Below are 18,404 nucleotides of genomic sequence, written 5' to 3'. Positions count from 1 at the left end.
GATTTTATTTATCTATTTGACAGAGAGAGACACAGCGAGAGAGGGAACACAAGCAGGGGGAGTGGGAGAGGGAGAAGCAGGCTTCCCGTGGAGCAGGGAGCCCGATGTGGGGCTCGATCCCAGGACTCTGGGATCATGACCTGAGCCGAAGGCAGACGCTTAACCGACTGAGCCACCCAGGTGCCCCAAGAACAACTCTTTATGAGCTAGAGTTTTTAGGGAAGCATTTACAGATAACATAGGCCTGGATATGAACTTCATTTTTTTTTTAAAAGATTTTATTTATTTATTTGACAGAGAGAGACAACGAGAGAGGGAACACAAGCAGGGCGAGTGGGAGAGGGAGAAGCAGGCTTTCCGCTGAGCAGAGAGCCCGATGCGGGGCTCGATCCCAGGACCCTGGGATCATGACCAGAGCCGAGGGCAGACGCTTAAGGACTGAACCACCCAGGCGCCCCCTGGATATGAACTTCAAAGGAAGGCAAACTTTTATTTTATTTTTTTAAAAGATTTTATTTATTTATTTGACAGAGAGAGACACAGCGAGAGAGGGATCACAAGCAGGGGGAGTGGGAGAGGGAGAAGCAGGCCCCCCGCGGAGCAGGGAGCCCAATGCCGGGCTTGATTCCTGGACCCCGGGATCATGACCTGAGCCGAAGGCAGATGCTCAACGACTGAGCCACCCAGGTGCCCCAGAAAGGCAAAATTTTAAAAAGGAGAGAAGGTATGGACTACGTCAGATCAAGTAATACCATGGACAATAGGGATAAGCATGAAGGCTCGTAGGTTAAAGATTCACAGAGAAGGAATCAGGAGGAGGTAGTGACTCAGCAGAGCCTTCTGGAGCCTCAAATGCTCTATTAGAAGTATGGACTTGATTCCAAACTGATGACAAACTCTGTCATCACCAAGAGAGGAACAGTCCATTAGGTATTTTATACCAAAAAATGCTCAAGAGCTAAATCACTACCACTGACAGGTTAAAAATACTGTCAACCAAAAAAGAGCATTATCTGTTGATAGTACATGGTATCTCTCTATTTACCTTCACCCTTTCAGTAAAACAAATTACTAAAATGTGATGTTAATCTTAAAGGATTAAAAACATAACCCACCAAACCTTTGAGGCAGCATTAGTTTAATGAGAAAAGAATTGGCAACCATTATCTCCTTTATTTACTATAACCATTTCTCTCCCTCCAGGTCAAGGAAAGCAGTCAAATACCACAGCATACCTTCAGGAGAGCACACAGCAGGAAGTTCAGAGAGGATGACTAACGCAGCTGACACCAATCTACTTCCATCTTCCGACAGCACCTGTGGCTTCGTAGCTTTTACTCCTGGGCTACCTGTCAATTTAGGATTTAGTTCTGGAAGCTGTCTAACTAGAATGCATACACACAATTCCAGTGTTGCAAAAACCAAAGATTTCCCAGGCACAAGTCCTCCTGTGTCCTTGCCCTCTCCAAACTCTGGCAGGGTTTCCTTTTCGGCAGCCCCATCATCAACTAAAAGACAGAAAGAACAGTGTTGAATAAACACTTCGTGTTTGCTTTGGTTTGGGTAGATGGCAATTTAAGTCCATTTCTGTTGTAGGTAAAATATATTTTTTAAAAGATTTTATTTATTTATTTAATTGACTGACAGAGAGAGAGAGACAGTGAGAGAAGGAACACAAGCAGGGGGAGTGGGAGAGGAGAAGCAGGCTTTCCGCCGAGCAGGGAGCCCCATGTGGGGCTCGATCCCAGGACCCTGGGATCATGACCTGAGCCGAAGGCAGTCAGTTAACGACTGAGCCACCCAGGCACCCCTGTTGTAGGTAAAACATTTAAATAAATGGCTGAAGTCTTGGGTGTTGAAGAATGAAAGATAAAGTTATGGAGGTAAAAGGAGTTGTCTTTATTATGACTACCTATTGCAGTAGATCAAAAGAAATCCTTGGTAACCCTCTCAGCTTTAAAATATTGTCTAGTTAACAACTTGCTGTTAAGAATGTGAACCTGAGGGGCGCCTGGATGGCTCATTTGGGCATCTGCCTTTGGCTCAGGTCATGATCCCAGGGTCCTGGGATTGAGCCCCACATCAGGCTCCTTGCTCTCCTGCTTCTCCTTCTCCCTCTGCTGCTCCCTCTGTGCTTGCTCGCTCTCTCAAATAAATATAATCTTAAAAAAAGGAAAAAAAAAAAAAGAATGTGAACCTGATAGGTCCAGCTCCAGTGCCTACCTTGTACTCTTAAGTATCGATAATGGCGGGCAGAAAGATATGAACCGAGGTCCCTATGTTTTTTAAGAAACTGCCATGCCTGTTCAGGACTGCCTGCCTCTGGGACTTCTTTTAGATGACAGAACAAGACCTTGTGTTTTAAATCCACTGTCAGATTGAGTTTTCTGGTATATGTAGTCAAATATAATATTAAATGATAAACTCATCAATACCAAATTAGATTTATAAACAAGCAATTTAATCACTTTGCAAAACATAAGTCATTAAAAAATAGTCAGTAGTTATGGGGTACTTGGCTGCCTCCATAGGTGGAGCATAAAACTCTTGATTTCTGGATTGTGAGTTTGAGCCCCAACGTTGGGTGTAGGGATTACTTAAATAAAGAAAACTTAAAAAAAACCTGTCAGTAGTTCTTCCATGTACATTGGTAAACACTCATAGCTAAAGTAAGTACTTAACCAGTATAAAGGATTTTTTCTCCCCTTCCAGGATTTTGTTAATATTCTCATTTTCCCAAGGAATACCTTAGCTACTAACAAAATCCAAGCTAACATGTAGAGGTGGATAAAAGGACTTAAAACCATACTTAGAGAGGTTTCATTTTTACTACACACAAAACATTATCAGAACAACATAGACATGTAAGAATACTTTAAAAAAGTAATGCTGATTAATGTGATTATAATATGATTAATTTTGCATTATGGGTTAACATTCACCTTCTGCACTTCGTCTTTTCTCCTTGACATGTTCCTGAGCTGCACAGATAATCTGTCTTACCACTTCAAGTGAAGCCAATTGAATAGAAGGTGATTCTCGGGTCAAAATTACTCGATGTAGTACATTCAACAATTCGATGCCCAAGTCCTATCATAGAGAAAACATTTAGGGGAAACTGTATTGGAAATCACATACTTCTTTTTTAAAAATACCAATATTAAATGCCATGAAAAAATTCAAAAAGAGAATATTAACAAATTGCTCACAAAAAATAAAGGTGTATGTACAATAAAGTTAGGTAACACTTGTTCCACTTTAAATGGACTCCAGATTGGTTTTTGTCCCACCTTGCAGGAGTTGGCACCATGACAAAAGATCATTTTCACACAGGCCCTAAAATGGGAAAATGGAAAGGGAAACTTCCAAAGCAAGGTGAGAAACCTGGCTAGAAGAATAAAAGCACTGCCATCCAGACTTCCAGATCTGTACTGAGGTTTTCTAGTAAGAACAAAGATTGATGGAGAAGGGAGACATTAGAAAGTGATAAGTTAATAAGCACAAAATAGATATCCCTCTAAAGAATAAAATATACTGGGGCGCCTCCGTGGGCTCAGTCAGTTAAGCATCTGCCTTGGGCTCAGGTCATGATCCCAGGGTCCTGGAATCAAGCCCTATGTCAGGCTCCCTGCTCAGCAGGGAGTCTGCTTGTCCCTCTTCCTCTGCCCCTCCCCCGACTTGTGTGTGCTCGCTCACTTTCTCTCTCAAATAAAATAAAATCTTAAAAAAAAATAATAAAATACACTGGACAAACAGTCTCTTTTTCTGCTTTTCTTTTCTAATGCTTACTCTGGTGGCTTTCTTTCATCTTTGAAAATAATAGAGTAAATCTGTCTTTACTGTACTTGTTTTAATATACAGAATAAACAAGAACAAAAAGTTTAGAATTTATTCAAGTATAATCCCAGTCAGGGAAGACGCTGATTAGTAATTTAAACCTAATAAACAAAAGTGTTAACAGGTTAAATTATAGTCTACCTAGAGAGAAAATCATAGTTTCTCTTAGGAAAGAAGTTAAAGAAGTGCCACACTTTCATAGTGATCCTATTATCATGGTCACAACTGGGTCAGATATTAGTGTTTGACTCCACCTATAGGCTAGCCAGTATCTCTTTAAAAACCAGGAAGGAGAACTCAGCCAATAGCAATACTCTGTAATAGACATAACTATATGAACCAAGTAGATTCTCTCTTGGGGAAATGGAATCGAAGATACAGATGTATATAAAGAACAGGGTGCACTGAAGCAGAAAAACAAAGGAATTCTACATGTAACCGGTGGCTACTCTACTGGCCACTTCAATACAGTGCCTTCCCCTCATTGCTGAAAGTTCGACTGAAGAGCTGGTACACTGAGTGGTTAGCAGCACAAATCAGTGCGGCAGAAGCAGAGACAGAAAGTGGCAGTCAGAGGCATTACTGCTCCTGGGTCTGCACAGGTGCTGACAGCGTTCCAGTTCTGAGAGATCAAGTCGTGCAGTTTAGTTTTCTTTCACTTCTCTGTGTTCATTTTCTGTTTGCTGTGGTAACCTGAACACGTTTTTATTCCTGTTCCTTGAAAACTACAGAAGCCTAACAAAAAAATAAGAAATCACCTGGTCACTGCCAATTTTAGATCTGGGCCAAGGAACATCTAGAAGGGCCTGTAATGCATGTAAACAAGCAGTAATGCTTTCCATGGTTGCATCTGATCGTAAGGAACAGAGAAATTCCACACTGATCCCTGCAGAAAACAGAAAAAGAGGAGGCTTCTTTTAGATTCTTAGTTTAGGAAGTTAAGGAATTCATTTTATATTTAGATAAGATATACAAATAAGCTTAGCAAAAAGGTAAAGTAAAAAACCACAATAATTTTAAGACTAAACAATTAAGTAATAAAGCAAGTCTTTTAGCCCTTTTTATCCACATGTACGGTACATGAAGAATAATCTCAATCAGGCTTGTGCACTACTGAGTAGTTGCTATGAAATAGCTCAAAAATGCAAAAAATTACAAAATTGCACTAGAGAACTTAATGTGGAGAGTTTTTTATTTAAAAAAACTTTTTGGGGGGCGCCTGGGTGGCTCAGTCATTAAGCGTCTGCCTTTGGCTCAGGTCATGATCCCAGGGTCCTGGGATCGAGCCCCACATCGGGTTCCCTGCTCGACGGGAAGCCTGCTTCTCCCCTCTCTCACTCCCCCTGCTTGTGTTCCCTCTCTTGCTGTCTCTCTCTAAATAAAATCCTAAGAATAAATAAATTTTTTTTTTAAGTAGGACCCACGCAGAGCTTGAACTCATGACCCTGAGATTAAAAGTCGCATACTCTACCAACTGAGCCAGCCAGGCGCCCCAACATGTGGAGTTTCATAACTTTATTCTTACTAAAATTTACTGAGTGATTATCATGGATCAAGCATTGCATCTTTACACATATCATTTCATTTCATTCTCACAATACCTGAGGAAGCAGGTACTTTTTAATTTTTTTTAAGATTTTTATTTTTAAGTAATCTTTACACCCAACATGGGGCTCGAACTTACAACCCTGAGATCAAGAGTCCCATGCTCCATAGTATTATTAACATTCTTTCCGACAGGGAGATGAGCACATAGAGCTTAAGTTATTTAATTTGCTCAAGGTCAGTTACAATGGGGTACACAAAGAATATGAACTTAGTCAAATTGCATAGCTTATGCCCATAGTAACTGCCATCCTTCATTCTCTAAGTTTTTTTTTTTTTTTAAGATTTTATTTATTTGCGAGACAGAATGAGAGAGAGCATGAGAGGGAGGAGGGTCAGAGGGAGAAGCAGACTCCCTGCTGAGCAGGGAGCCCGATGCGGGACTCGATCCCGGGACTCCAGGATCATGACCTGAGCCGAAGGCAGTCCCTAAACCAACTGAGCCACCCAGGCGCCCCTCTAAGTTTGTTTTTAAAAAGCTCTTGTCTCAAGGCAAATGGAAACAAAATTTTAATATACCCAAGGATACAGGAAATTGTGGTCATGTCTGGCCTGAGAAGGAATAATAATAGAAGTTCTGTGAACCATAAACCTTACTTAATTTAATCACTTATCTTTGTAACCCTTATATTTCATTTAATTAATAATTTCTTTATAGGTAATGATCTAATGGGTTGGTTTCCAAGAACTAGGTAAAATATGAAAAACATTTCTTTCATTTATTCTAGAAACTCACTCTATTTTAGATATTTCCCTTTAAAAATGAAGTTCCAGGAAAGCCAAAGAATGGGTTAAACTTCATAACCTAAAAATCTCATCTCTTTGACCTTAAATATTTGCTTGCAATTTTATACCTTTGAGTAGACTTTCTTGAACCTTGCAATCCTTGAGAACGCAGGTAGGAGGTTGGGGGTGGGGAATGCAGGTGGACCCCCTCAGTATATTGGTATTTTTTAATATAGAGAGAAAGAAATTTAAAAAATTTATAGACACCACATGAATCTTTTAAAAATTGTGTGGAAAAAACTAGGTTTTATAATTTCTATAATTCATTCAACATGATGCTGAAGCCAGCTTGTAATGGGATTCCAGACTTAATGAAATCTGCAATTTTATAAAATGTATACAAGTTTACTCAGTTATATCAAGTTTATCACTAACACCTAACAAAGATGAGATAATAACCACCAAGAGCTGAAAGGGAGTAAGGCACAATTCAAGAAAAATTCTGAAGGACTGGAAGCTTGTTAGCTCTTTTACTGACCTAAAATAAGATGGAATCGATCAGTGCAGACATCCTCAGGGGACTTTACCGTAGCCCCAGATGATGAACCCTGACACATGGAAGTTGGTGTTACAGGTCTTGAGAGATGAGATGCTCCTTCATCTGGGTCAGCAACAACAAAGCCTGTGGTGGTAAGCCACAATGCTGTAGCATGCAGGATAAGTGCCCAGGAACTGTAATAATGCAATTTTGCATTTTCACTAGTCTCTGCTGTGTAGAAAGCACCACCTACAAAAAAAGCAGAAGCAGTTTCAGGAGGAACAAAAGAGAGTAGCTCCCACAACATTTTCTCTCTTCGGTGTTACAAGGTAACAGACCGTTCCCATCATCTCAAAAGTTCCTTTAAGGAATTTATGTGATGTGTGTTTCAAACAAATACTGATACCCATTTACCTACTTATAAGATTAACATTAACATTTTGCCTCTCTTAAATCACTTATTAAAAAAACAAAAAACCCTAAAACTTTGTTATACCATTAATTCTTATCCCTCCTTCTATAACCACTTTCCTCAAGTCAGTGTGACTCACTCCCACAATAGATGTCTGTATTCATAACAGATGTTATGTTATATATGTTATATATATAACATATATAAATATGTTATATTTAGCAACAGATGTTTATAGTTATAAATAATATGTGCTCTTATGTGTGTTTAACTTTACTTTACAGGCACCACCTTGTATGTAACCTTTTTGAACTTGTGTTTTTTCCACCTAATTTTATGTTTTTGAGATTTACTTATGTTGATTTATATCTGTCATTCACTAGTAGCTGACATACTATGCCAATAAATTAGTTTATTTCCATTTTGATGCTACTGAAAAGTATAATAAACACTCCTATCTCTCTGTGTATAATTCCAGTTAAAATTCTAAATAGAAGTTGGCAGGCTGACCTGAAATTCGTATCAAAGAGAAAAAAAAAAGGCATCTGGAATAACATGAAGAGTAAAAGTGGCTACCAAATATCCATCCATAAAATGCAGATTAATAACTGACTACAAAACTAGATGCCTATCCCATTCCACACACACAAAATCTAGCTGCACTAAAACCCAAATTGTAAAGTACAAAACTGTAATGCTTCTAGGTCTTTATGATCTTAAATTAGAAAAAAACTTATCAGGTATTACACAAAACCACAAACCATAAACGATTGACTACACTAATTTTAGAGAGATAAAAGAATAAGCTATAGACTTGGAAGACACGCAATCACAGAAGAATAATACTAAAATTAGATAAGGGATTAACAAATCAGTAAAATCATGACAAATACCAAGTAGAAAATGGTCAAGGATTATGACTAGGTGATTGATGGAAGAAGAAACTTAGCCCATAAACATATGAAAAAAGGTTTTCAATCAATAAAATAACAAAATAAAACAATGAAAAACTATTTCATATCCACCTAATGGACAGAATTTATTAAGTATGACAACATACAATGGTAGAAGATCTAGTGAAACAGAAACATGCTGTTATATGTTGGGCATATAAATTTTTACAGCTGCTTGGAGAGCAATTTGGCAGTACCTTGTGAGGTAAGATGTGCATGCCTTATTACCTAGCAGGTCAACTTCAGGGTATCGACCCTGAAGCAATTCTCACATCCTTATTCTATAAATGGAAATTACTATGGGGAAAATGTTTCAGCTAAACATTACTTGCTAAAGGATAAATTTTGAAAAGTTACTGACTGTTATTCTAGGAATTATGTACATATTTTACAAACCCCTTACCTTCAACAGGAAGTTGGGAGGCAAATTCTGAAGGCAACGTTAAGAGAGCAAAATCCTGAAGCGCAGCAAGCCAGAGCCTACTCAATGTGCCCAGGTCTGTGTGGACTAAGTCAAGCAGTCCATCTGACGAATACGACCCATTTCTGACACTCTCTTCTGAACAGGTGGTAGTCTTCAAAGGTTGTCTGTGGCTTTTATGTCTTTCTACAGCAATTATGTAGACCTGTTACAGAGTTAATTTGTAAATAGGAAGATCTTGTACCCATTAATAAGGTGCTATAATATTTTTTATCTCGCCAAGGAGACAGACCTTACCTTTGAGCATACTGGACTTCAAGTGCACTCTGATACCAAGAAGGTATATACATGTAACCACACATACAAACTGGGATAGAAAGATCCAGAAATATTCTCTTCAATGAGATGCATTATAGATAGCAAATACTTGACAAATATGTTACCATGCTGCACTTTTTTTTTTTTTTTAAGATTTTATTTATTTGACAGAGAGAGACACAGCAAGAGAGGGAACACAAGCAGGGGGAGTGGGAGAGGGAGAAGCAGGCTTCCGCGGAGCAGGGAGCCCGATGCGGGGCTCGATCCCAGGACCCTGGGATCATGACCTGAGCCAAAGGCAGACGCTTAACGACTGAGCCACCCAGGCGCCCGACTTAGTTGTATTTTAAATAGTTAATTTCAGTTTATAGCCTATGGTGTTTATTAACAACTTCTAAAATTCCAGTTATAAATGGAGAAGCACTAACCTCTGCCCAGGCTTTCAGCACAGCTAATATTTCCATGGTAGAGGCACTTTCATTATATAAGTGACTCAGAGCCTCTTTTCCAGCCTGTATTTTTGTTAATGATGAAACAAGCAACTGATGAACTCTTCGGAGATCATTAAGGTCACTTACAACTCCACTTGCTATCCAAGCACTGCAAACCTGGTTTTTAAGAAAATCAAAAGTTACATTTAAAAATTATAGATACCTCCTTTGTGAGTTCAGCAGAGCTAACCATATCTCAGGAATCTAACACACTGAAATCATCTTGCTATCAGGAAACCCAAGGGATGCTGCTGATAATGCCAGTCAAAAGGCCAGCATTTCAAAAGGGAACGAAGTCTAAGGTTGAAGCAAGGAAACCAGTGTTAATAAGTAGATAAATCAAAGAGTTTCAGATGTTACTAATATGGAGAAATGAAGCCATGAAAGATACCACTTTCATAAATGTTTGGATTAACATTTGAATAAAATCTTCAATCTTGATTATTTCATCTACTTTAAAAGCAGAGATGGTGTGGTTAATTAGTATAACTGTTGAAAATTAAAGAACTTAACATTTAAAACCCTAATGAACATTTTATTTTGAAAAAAGATATTGAAAGTATTTTAAAACAAAACATCATTAATAATTCTCCAATGCAAACAGTTTGCTCCATTATCAGAGGCTGTCTGGTTTTCTTGGATGTCACAGTATTTCTCTTTTTCTAGAGAAAATTAATTTTTCCTCTTCCATCTATTTATTCAGTTCCTGTCTATTTTCACAAAAGATTTTAATGGCTTAAAACAAGAACACAAATAATGAAGTGATAATAAGTCAGACACTCAGCACATTTATTTATTTGAGAGAGCGAGAGAGAGCGAGTATGGGAGGGGAGGGGGAGAGGGAGAGAGAGATTTTTTTTTTTTTAAGATTTTTTATTTATTTATTTGACAGCGAGAGACACAGCAAGAGAGGGAACACAAGCAGGGGGAGTGGGAGAGGGAAAAGCAGGCTCCCCGCAGAGCAAGAAGCCCGATGCGGGGCTCGATCCCAGGACCCTGGGAACATGACCTGAGCCGAAGGCAGATGCCCAACAACTGAGCCACCCAGGCGCCCCGGAGAGAGAGAGTCTTAAGCAGATTCTGTGCTGCGTGTGGAGGCTGAAGTGTGGCTCAATCTCACGACTTGAGATCACCGCTGGAGCCAAAACCGAGTTCGGTGCTTAACCAACTGTGCCACCCAGGTGCCCTTGGTACAACATTTAATACAGTTCTTTGAATATTCAAGGTACCAAACATATCCTAAATACAAGTGAATAAAAGAAAGTTGAAAGAACGGACTAAATTTAGTTTATTCCATTATGTTTATAAATAATTCAATTCAAGCCAGTTCTGCTTTTAATTATTGCAGGTCATTTAGGGCTGGATATTGAGTGTCTGACAATCATTCCTAGAAAAGTAACTTTAAAATTATATATTATAATAGCTCTTAGGGGCATCTGTGTGGCTCAGTGGATTAAACTTCTGACTTCGGCTCAGGTCATGATCTCAGGGGCCTGGGATTGAGCCCCACATAGGGCTCACCACTAAGTGTGGAGTACGCTTCTCTCTCTGCCTCTGCTCTGCCCCCCCCACCCCCGCTCATGCTCACTTGTGCTCTCTCTCTTTTTCTCTCAAATAAATAAAATCTTTTAAAAACAAAACAAAAAAAATTATATATGATAATGGCTTAGATACATGAAAAAATGCTCAGGATCACTTGAAATATAAACCTAAAACTATTCTAATATAAATCTAAACTATGTCTAAAATATAGACAAAAACCTAAAAGTTTGACAACTTACACTATTGTTAAGACTGTGGGACAACGGTATTTGCATACAATGCTGGGAGGAGTTTAAATTGGTAAACCCCAACAATATAGTCTTTAAACCAGCAATTCAATCTTGCAGAATTTACCTCACAGATACACTTGTACCCATAAAGTGACCTGTGCGGAAAGTCATTTACTGCAGCAATATATGTAAGAGCAAAAGATGAAAAACCCATACATCCATCACTGGTTAAATAAATTATGACATATCCAACAGTGGATTACCATGCAGTTATATGAAAGGAAGGGGAAATTCTCTAAATTTAAAAAGTAAAGGGAAAGGGGGCGCCTGCGTGGCTCAGTACTAAGCATCTGCCTTCGGCTCAGGTCATGGTCCCAGGGCCCTGGGATCAAGCCCCACATTGGGCTCTCTGCTCAGCGGGAAGCCTGCTTCTCCCTCTCCCACTCCCCCTGCTTGTGTTCTCTCTCTTGCTGTGTTCTCTGTCAAATAAATAAATAAAATCTTAAAAAAAAAAAAAGTAAAGGAAAAGGAACAGCTGAGATTAATGGTTAGACAACTAAATGTAGAACCCTTGGTATCAAATACTAACTGGAGAACTGCCTCCTTAAGAGAGGGTTTTACTTCTTAAACTTTGTCTATTTATTTATAAAGATTTATTTATTTGAGAAAGAGAGAGATTGAGAGAACAAGTGAGAGGATGGGCAGAGGGAGAAGCAGACTCCCTGTGAGGGAGCCTGACGCTGGACTTGATCGCAGGACCCTGGGATCATGACCTGAGCTGAAGGCAGATGCTTAACCGACTGAGCCACCCAGGTGTCCAAACTTTGTCTTTTTAACCATTTACCTGACATGCTTTGGCAGTGACATCAGGTGGCGTCTCCGAAGTGAAGGCTGGCCTAAGTGCCGCTCCTACCTGGCAACAAATGATATGAAATATCAAGCAACAATAAGTAAGACAGCATAAACTCTGTTTTTAATATTATTTTAAAATTATCTGTTTATAATAGGTATTCCAGACACCTATTGTTTCTGCCTGCCCAGTATATCTTCTTTTAGGTAAGAGCACCTCAATTTTCTTTTGGGGAACCTTCTCTCTTACCCACTCTTTGCCCATGTTGTTGCTACGGAGCTGAGAGCACTGCTTGACTCCAGGGACCCAAGCGGAGGGTTATAAAAGGTCTTCTGAAGATGTTTCCTGGGAATACTGGGACAGAAGCACTGTCTCTTTTTAAGACTTGGTGCTAAGAAAAGCATCCTGATAACACTTGGAGAGAGCAAACTCGAAAATAAAGCCAGTGTAGAAGAAAGCAGAACCAACCGGGATTTGTGAAAACAACCTTCCTTTTCAGCTTAAGGGAGCTGTAATTTTATTTCTATCATTTGCAATTTTTTTAAAGCAAGTTCTACGCCCAATGTGGGATTTGAACTCACGATCCTGAGATCCAGAGTCCCATGCTCTACCCACTGAGCCAGCCAGGCACCCCTCATTTGCAATTTTACGAGGGCTAAAAATGTAAGAGTGCTCCCCTTAAGTTGAATTGTAACATTTCATTCTAATATGGTAGTTCTATGTAACTCCTATTCCTTCCTTTTGCTTTCTCTCAGAGATACATAGGCACTTCCTGATGGGAAGATTTGATGGAGACAGCTAACTGGTGAACTGCTCCTGTCTCCCTAACTGCTACCCCACAAAAGCTGCCTCTGAATCACAAGGAGAGGTAGGGAAGGATGAATGATGCAGGAGGATTACATGGGATGTGTGTGATGGAATATGTGAAGATTCTGTTATCTTCCTTGTTCTTCCTACATTGCTCAATGCATGAGGGAAACATGTTAAAAAAATTACAGAATCAGTAATAGGAGCCTGAATTCTTTTCTAAGCTGAGAGAAAAAAAGGAGGTTACATTTATTCCAGGAGTGATGATTTTAAGATAAAATATGCATGCAGCCTAAATGGAATATTTAGTAATGATTTAGTGTTATCTTAAGAATATTCAGATATTTTGGGGCGCCTGGGTGGCTCAGTTGGTTAAGCGACTGCCTTTGGCTCAGATCATGATCCTGGAGTCCCAGGATCGATTCCCGCATCGGGCTCCCTGCTCGGCAGGGAGTCTGCTTCTCCCTCTGACCCTCCCCCCTCTCATGTTCTCTCTCTCATTCTCTCTCTCAAATAAATAAAATCTTTAAAAAAAAAAAAGAATATTCAGATATTTTGTAAAGATTTTAATTAGCCATGTCCTTTATCTCCCACAAATTACCAAGAAGGTTTTAATTATTAACCTGTAACCTTACAAAAGACCTGTTTTATGTACCACTTCACTTTTACTTGAAGATTTCTTTTTCAAACATATGCTTCTATATACTGATCATACTGGTGATATATTAGCAGAGACATATACTCATTTACATATTGAAAAGTGACATGCCCATTAGTTTCACAGACTTTTTATCCCAGGTGTTTAAAAATAAAACTCTCGAACAGAAAGTGCTTACATTGGCTTGATACTGTTCCAGAATCACATGACCTGGAAACTCCGGTTCTGGAATAGCTGCAAATCGCCGAATAACAACTAATAGTGTTTCAAGGCCAGAAAGACGGAGCTGGTCACTGTGATCCGTGGCAGCCATAAAGGCCATGCGAATTAAGTCAGCAAGATGTAGCACCAAAAAGTCATCTATAAGATTAAAAAAATCTTATCAAGAAAAAGCATACGTTGGAACTAAGATTTACGTTAAATGATCATTTCTCCTCCTTATAATTTCAGACTTTTCTAGATTTTCTTTTAAATACCTCTGATTTGATTTACTGTTTCGTTGTACTGTTTGTTAAATATAGACTTTAAAGCTGGATTTGCTGCACTACTGCAAATAATCACATACAAAAAAGTCCCGAGGCAAACAATTACACAGCTATTCAAAAATCAAAGACAAAATCAGCATCCTTTAAAAGAGTGCTAACAGTACCTTCAAAAAAAACTTTTTTCAGACTTTCTGATAAAAGCACATTAGAAGGTATTTAGGAAACTTTGGGTATTGATGAATTAGGCAGTAATTAAATAGCATAACAGTAATTATGTCAAGTTGAAGCTGAAAGACTTAAATGTTCCTTTTGAAAAACACAGTTTTATGTGGTTCTTTATATGGACTAGATTATGTTATTTCTGTATGTCTTAACACATATACAAATGACAGGAATATAAAAAATATTTGTAGCTATAAAATTATAAATGAGAATTCTTTTCACTCCTACAATACATTCTTCGACATAATAATTCTACTGGGGAGAGACATAGGACAATCACTTAACAATATTCCAACAGGGGTTGTTCAGGGGTACAACTAACCTTTACTCAAAATATACCTGGTACTAATTTTAATAAGAATGTTATAGGTCACAATGAAGAAACCAACTCACTTAGTAAGTGCCAATTACAATTTTAATTGGAAAGAAAGGAATCACTAAGCATCTATGATATACTAATTTTATACCTATCAGTATCTAGAATAGTGCTCATCACAAATAAAGAGACTCAATAAACACTTGCTTGAAAAATCACGAAAACAGAGATACCTAATTCATACTCCCACACTGGCAATAGCAACATTTTGCTATATAATTCTTTTGTCTGGTAAAAAATATATCTATGGCATTTAGGTATGTGCACTGTGTCTTTGAACATAATGTGCTTAAGTGAATTCAAGCTGTAGTATGTACACATACCCCTTTAGGTACAAACAATAAAACTGAATAAAAGGTCAAAATGGCCTTGCAAGCAGGTTTACGCTACACTGTGATAGGCTCTAATGTTCTGGGTAATATTTATGAAACCAAAATAATTGATAAGCAAAAATACTGTAAGTTGTAATTCAGAAAATAAATTTTGGGGGTAAGCTAATGCATGTACTACTTTCCAAGAACATGCTTATTTTCTATAAACTTAAGTCATGCACAAGTCCATTAAACAAAAGTGAATGACAATTTAAGAAGCTAAATCATTGAAAATGTATATAAACATTAAAACTAATGTTTTATAGCTTACACAAATATTATAGTCAAATTCATAACTGATTTGGAAGAATACAAACTACTTTCTAGTTTTACTTCTTAAATTAATATTAAAAACATAAGCAGACAACATTTCTATGTATATCCTTTGGTCTTTTCATCTTTATGCCACTTACTTCTTGAATCCCTTTTTTTCATTTCTTGTGCTAAAGCAATGTCAAAATGTGCGCTGTGTGCATTCTCACACTGGTTAATTATCCTACAGACACACTCGGCAGCAAAGACTCTAGTAGCCCAGCGGGGATTGGTATATGGATATGATTTATCATCATTTCTGGTGGTCAGAACTGAGGCATCATCCCCTTTATCTCCTTCCTCTTCTTGCATTGTATCCACACAAGTTACAGTTGTAAAATCTTTTATTAAGGGAGAATACATGTAATTACAATCAAATGTAAGACACATTTATAAAGGAACACAAAAGACTTCAAATTCATACTAGAACTGTTGTTGACCAATCATACACCTATAACAATGTAATATAATCACGTAAAATGTAAAACGATCACATCTAATAACTACAGACAACACTGGTATCTAAAGAAATGCTCTAAAAATGTTCCAGGTCAAAACGACAAAGTTGTTCAATTATATTCAAGGTGAAAAACCAAACATGACAAAACAGACAGGATACTAAATACTAGGATAATTATCAGTCCCCACTATGTAGACAGTTATGCTTAAGGAAGCTTAACATGCTCTGGTATGGAGCATGGTGGATTACACTGTTATAACACTGGGTCTTGAACAGATTTAAGGTTCCTGAACCCACTGAAAATGTCTGAAAATATTTTTCTTAGGATAGATCCATTGCTGTCATTTATAGTCTCATATTGTCATAATGGCCAGAGTCAGTGAGGAGTGAATCATCATTATTATTTTTTTAGACAGAGAGAGAGCGAGAGTGTGCGCGTGAGCATGGGGGAGGGAGAAAGAGAATCCCAAGCAGGCTCCATGCTTGGTCAGCAGCGCAGAGCTCAACTCAAGGCTGGATCTCAGGACCCTGAGATCATGACCTGAACTGCAATCAAGAGTTGGGTGCTCCCCCGATGTTTATAGCAGCAATGTCCACAACAGCCAAACTGTGGAAAGAGCCAAGATGTCCATCGACAGATGAATGGATAAAGAAGATGTGGTATATATACAATGGAGTATTATGCAGCCATCAAAAGGAATGAGATCTTGCCATTTGCAACAACGTGGATGGAACTGGAGGGTATTATGCTGAGCGAAATAAGTCAAACAGAGAAAGACATGTATCATATGACCTCACTGATATGAGGAATTCTTAATCTCAGGAAACAAACTGAGGGTTGCTGGAGTGGGGGGTGGGGTGGGAGGGATGGGGTGAGTGGGTGATAGACACTGGGGAGGGTATGTGCTCTGGTAAGCGCTGTGAATTGTGCAAGACTGTTGAATCTCAGATCTGTACCTCTGAAACAAATAATGCAATATATGTTAAGGGAAAAAAAAAGAAGAAGAAGAAGATAGCAGGAGGGGAAGAATGAAGGGGGAGAAATCAGAGAGGCAGACGAACTATAAGAGATGATGGACTCTGAAAAACAAACTGAGGGTTCTAGAGGGGAGGGGGGTGGGAGGATGGGTTAGCCTGGTGATGGGTATTGAGGAGGGCACGTTCTGCATGGAGCACTGGGTGTTATGCACAAACAATGAATCATGGAACACTATATCTAAAACTAATGATGTGGGGCGCCTGGGTGGCTCAGTTGGTTAAGCAACTGCCTTCGGCTAGGGTCATGATCCTGGAGTCCTGGGATCGAGTCCCGCATCGGGCTCCCTGCTCGGCGGGGAGTCTGCTTCTCCCTCTGACCCTATCCCCTCTCATGCTCTCTCTATCTCATTGTCTCTCTCAAATAAATAAATAAAATCTTTAAAAAAAAAAAAAAACTAATGATGTAATGTATGGGGATTAACATAACAATAAAAAAGAAAAAACAAACAAACAAACAAAAAAGAGTTGGGTGCTCAACACATTGAGCCATCCAGGTGCCCCATTTCCTCTTTATATTAACTGTTAACTTATTAACTCTGTTTAACTTGACTTAAAATGGAATTAATGCTATAAAAAAAAAAGCAACATTTTTTTCCTTAAATTATCTTGCATGTCAACATATTTTGAATGTGTTATGAAAGCAAAGATGTCACAAAATTATGCAAAGTCTTGTCTTAAGACTAAGATAATAAGCCAAAGACTGAAATGCATGTTTTCCTAAGGAGGGATTCAACCAAACTACAAAGGATAAAGAACAAATGGTGAAGTAAAATTGAGCAAGTAAGCTCAAGGAGTATGAATATAAAATAAAAAAAAAAAGAGGTAAAAAAAATAGGTGACACATCAGAAAAGTGTAATCAATCTATCAAGACACATATAGATTTTCTTTCAAAGGAGAAGTCCTTGTAAGTTCTCAAGTAGTGGGGACAGAAGAGAGCCTTTTAACAAAGGAAAACATGTAGAGCACAGTGGTTGAAAGAGCAGATATAAATCACTGGAAGGGAACAGGACCAAGGTAGACAGTGGAGAATGTAAAAAAAATACCTTTCTTCCTTTCACATAATTTAAACACATTAAATTATAAGGCTTGAGTAACTGAGTTTAAGAGCTACTGAAATACAAAACTGGATTTTATTTTATTTTTTTTAAGATTTTATTTATTTGCGAGAAAGAGAATGAGAGACAGAGAGCATGAGAGGGAGGAGGGTCAGAGGGAGAAGCAGACTCCCTGCTGAGCAGGGAGCCTGATGTGGGACTCGATCCCGGGACTCCAGGATCATGACCTGAGCCGAAGGCAGTCGCTTAACCAACTGAGCCACCCAGGCGCCCTGGATTTTATTATTTTATTTTAAAGATTTTATTTATTTATTTGAGAAAGAGAGAGAACGAACAGGGAGGAGCAGAGGGAGAGGGACAAACAAACTGTGCTGAGCACGGAGCCAGATGTGGGGCTCGATCTCACAACCCTGAGATCATGACTTGAGCGGAAATCAAGAGTGGCACACTTAACTGACTGAACACCCAGGTATCCTGGAAGCTGAATTTTATTTTATTTTATTTATTTTTTAAAAAAGATTTTATTTATTTATTTGACAGAGAGAGACACAGCAGGAGAGGGAACACAAGCAGGGGAGTGGGAGAGGGAGAAGCAGGCTCCCCACGGAGCAAGGAGCCTGATGTGGGGCTTGATCCCAGGACCCTGAGATCATGACCTGAGCCGAAGGCAGCTGCTTAACCGACTGAGCCACCCAG

At 38.7% G+C, this 18,404-nt stretch overlaps 1 protein-coding gene, 1 long non-coding RNA gene and 1 other non-coding gene across 20 annotated transcripts in view; 1 reads left to right on the top strand and 2 right to left on the bottom strand.

Moving 5' to 3' along the window:
* The window catches only part of LOC118003078, a 78,501-nt gene extending 77,104 nt beyond the window's left edge, over window positions 1–1,397 (top strand). For 5 of the 8 annotated variants that reach the window (XR_004677259.1, XR_004677257.1, XR_004677258.1 and 2 more), the window contains one exon: window positions 1,204–1,397. This is a non-coding gene — a long non-coding RNA (uncharacterized LOC118003078). Of the gene's footprint in view, window positions 1–25; window positions 46–297; window positions 337–533; window positions 572–1,203 lie in introns of those variants that run through there. The other 3 variants (XR_004677263.1, XR_004677262.1, XR_004677260.1) reach the window with 3 other exon arrangements.
* The window catches only part of HEATR5A (HEAT repeat containing 5A), a 111,671-nt gene that overhangs the window by 15,484 nt on the left and 77,783 nt on the right, over window positions 1–18,404 (bottom strand). For 10 of the 11 annotated variants that reach the window (XR_004677255.1, XM_034993822.1, XM_034993818.1 and 7 more), the window contains 9 exons: window positions 15,256–15,495; window positions 13,567–13,748; window positions 11,918–11,986; window positions 9,239–9,418; window positions 8,475–8,697; window positions 6,707–6,955; window positions 4,596–4,723; window positions 2,943–3,090; window positions 1,236–1,508 (listed from right to left, as the gene is read on the bottom strand). Coding sequence is in view for 10 of the 11 variants with exons in the window: in XM_034993822.1 (XP_034849713.1) it covers window positions 1,236–1,508; window positions 2,943–3,090; window positions 4,596–4,723; window positions 6,707–6,955; window positions 8,475–8,697; window positions 9,239–9,418; window positions 11,918–11,986; window positions 13,567–13,748; window positions 15,256–15,495 (1,692 nt within the window). In the remaining variant the exon portion in view is untranslated. The remainder of the gene's footprint in view (window positions 1–1,235; window positions 1,509–2,942; window positions 3,091–4,595; window positions 4,724–6,706; window positions 6,956–8,474; window positions 8,698–9,238; window positions 9,419–11,917; window positions 11,987–13,566; window positions 13,749–15,255; window positions 15,496–18,404) is intronic. The other variant, XM_034993827.1, reaches the window with a different exon arrangement.
* Window positions 12,480–12,552, bottom strand: TRNAQ-CUG. The gene has a single exon. It is a non-coding gene; the product is annotated as a tRNA-Gln (tRNA).

Source organism: Mirounga leonina, unplaced genomic scaffold (genome assembly GCF_011800145.1).
Source record: "Mirounga leonina isolate KUSES-001 unplaced genomic scaffold, KU_Mleo_1.0 Mir_91, whole genome shotgun sequence".
NCBI classification, from domain to species: Eukaryota; Metazoa; Chordata; class Mammalia; order Carnivora; family Phocidae; genus Mirounga; species Mirounga leonina.
This window is presented reverse-complemented; position numbering and strand designations above follow the sequence as displayed.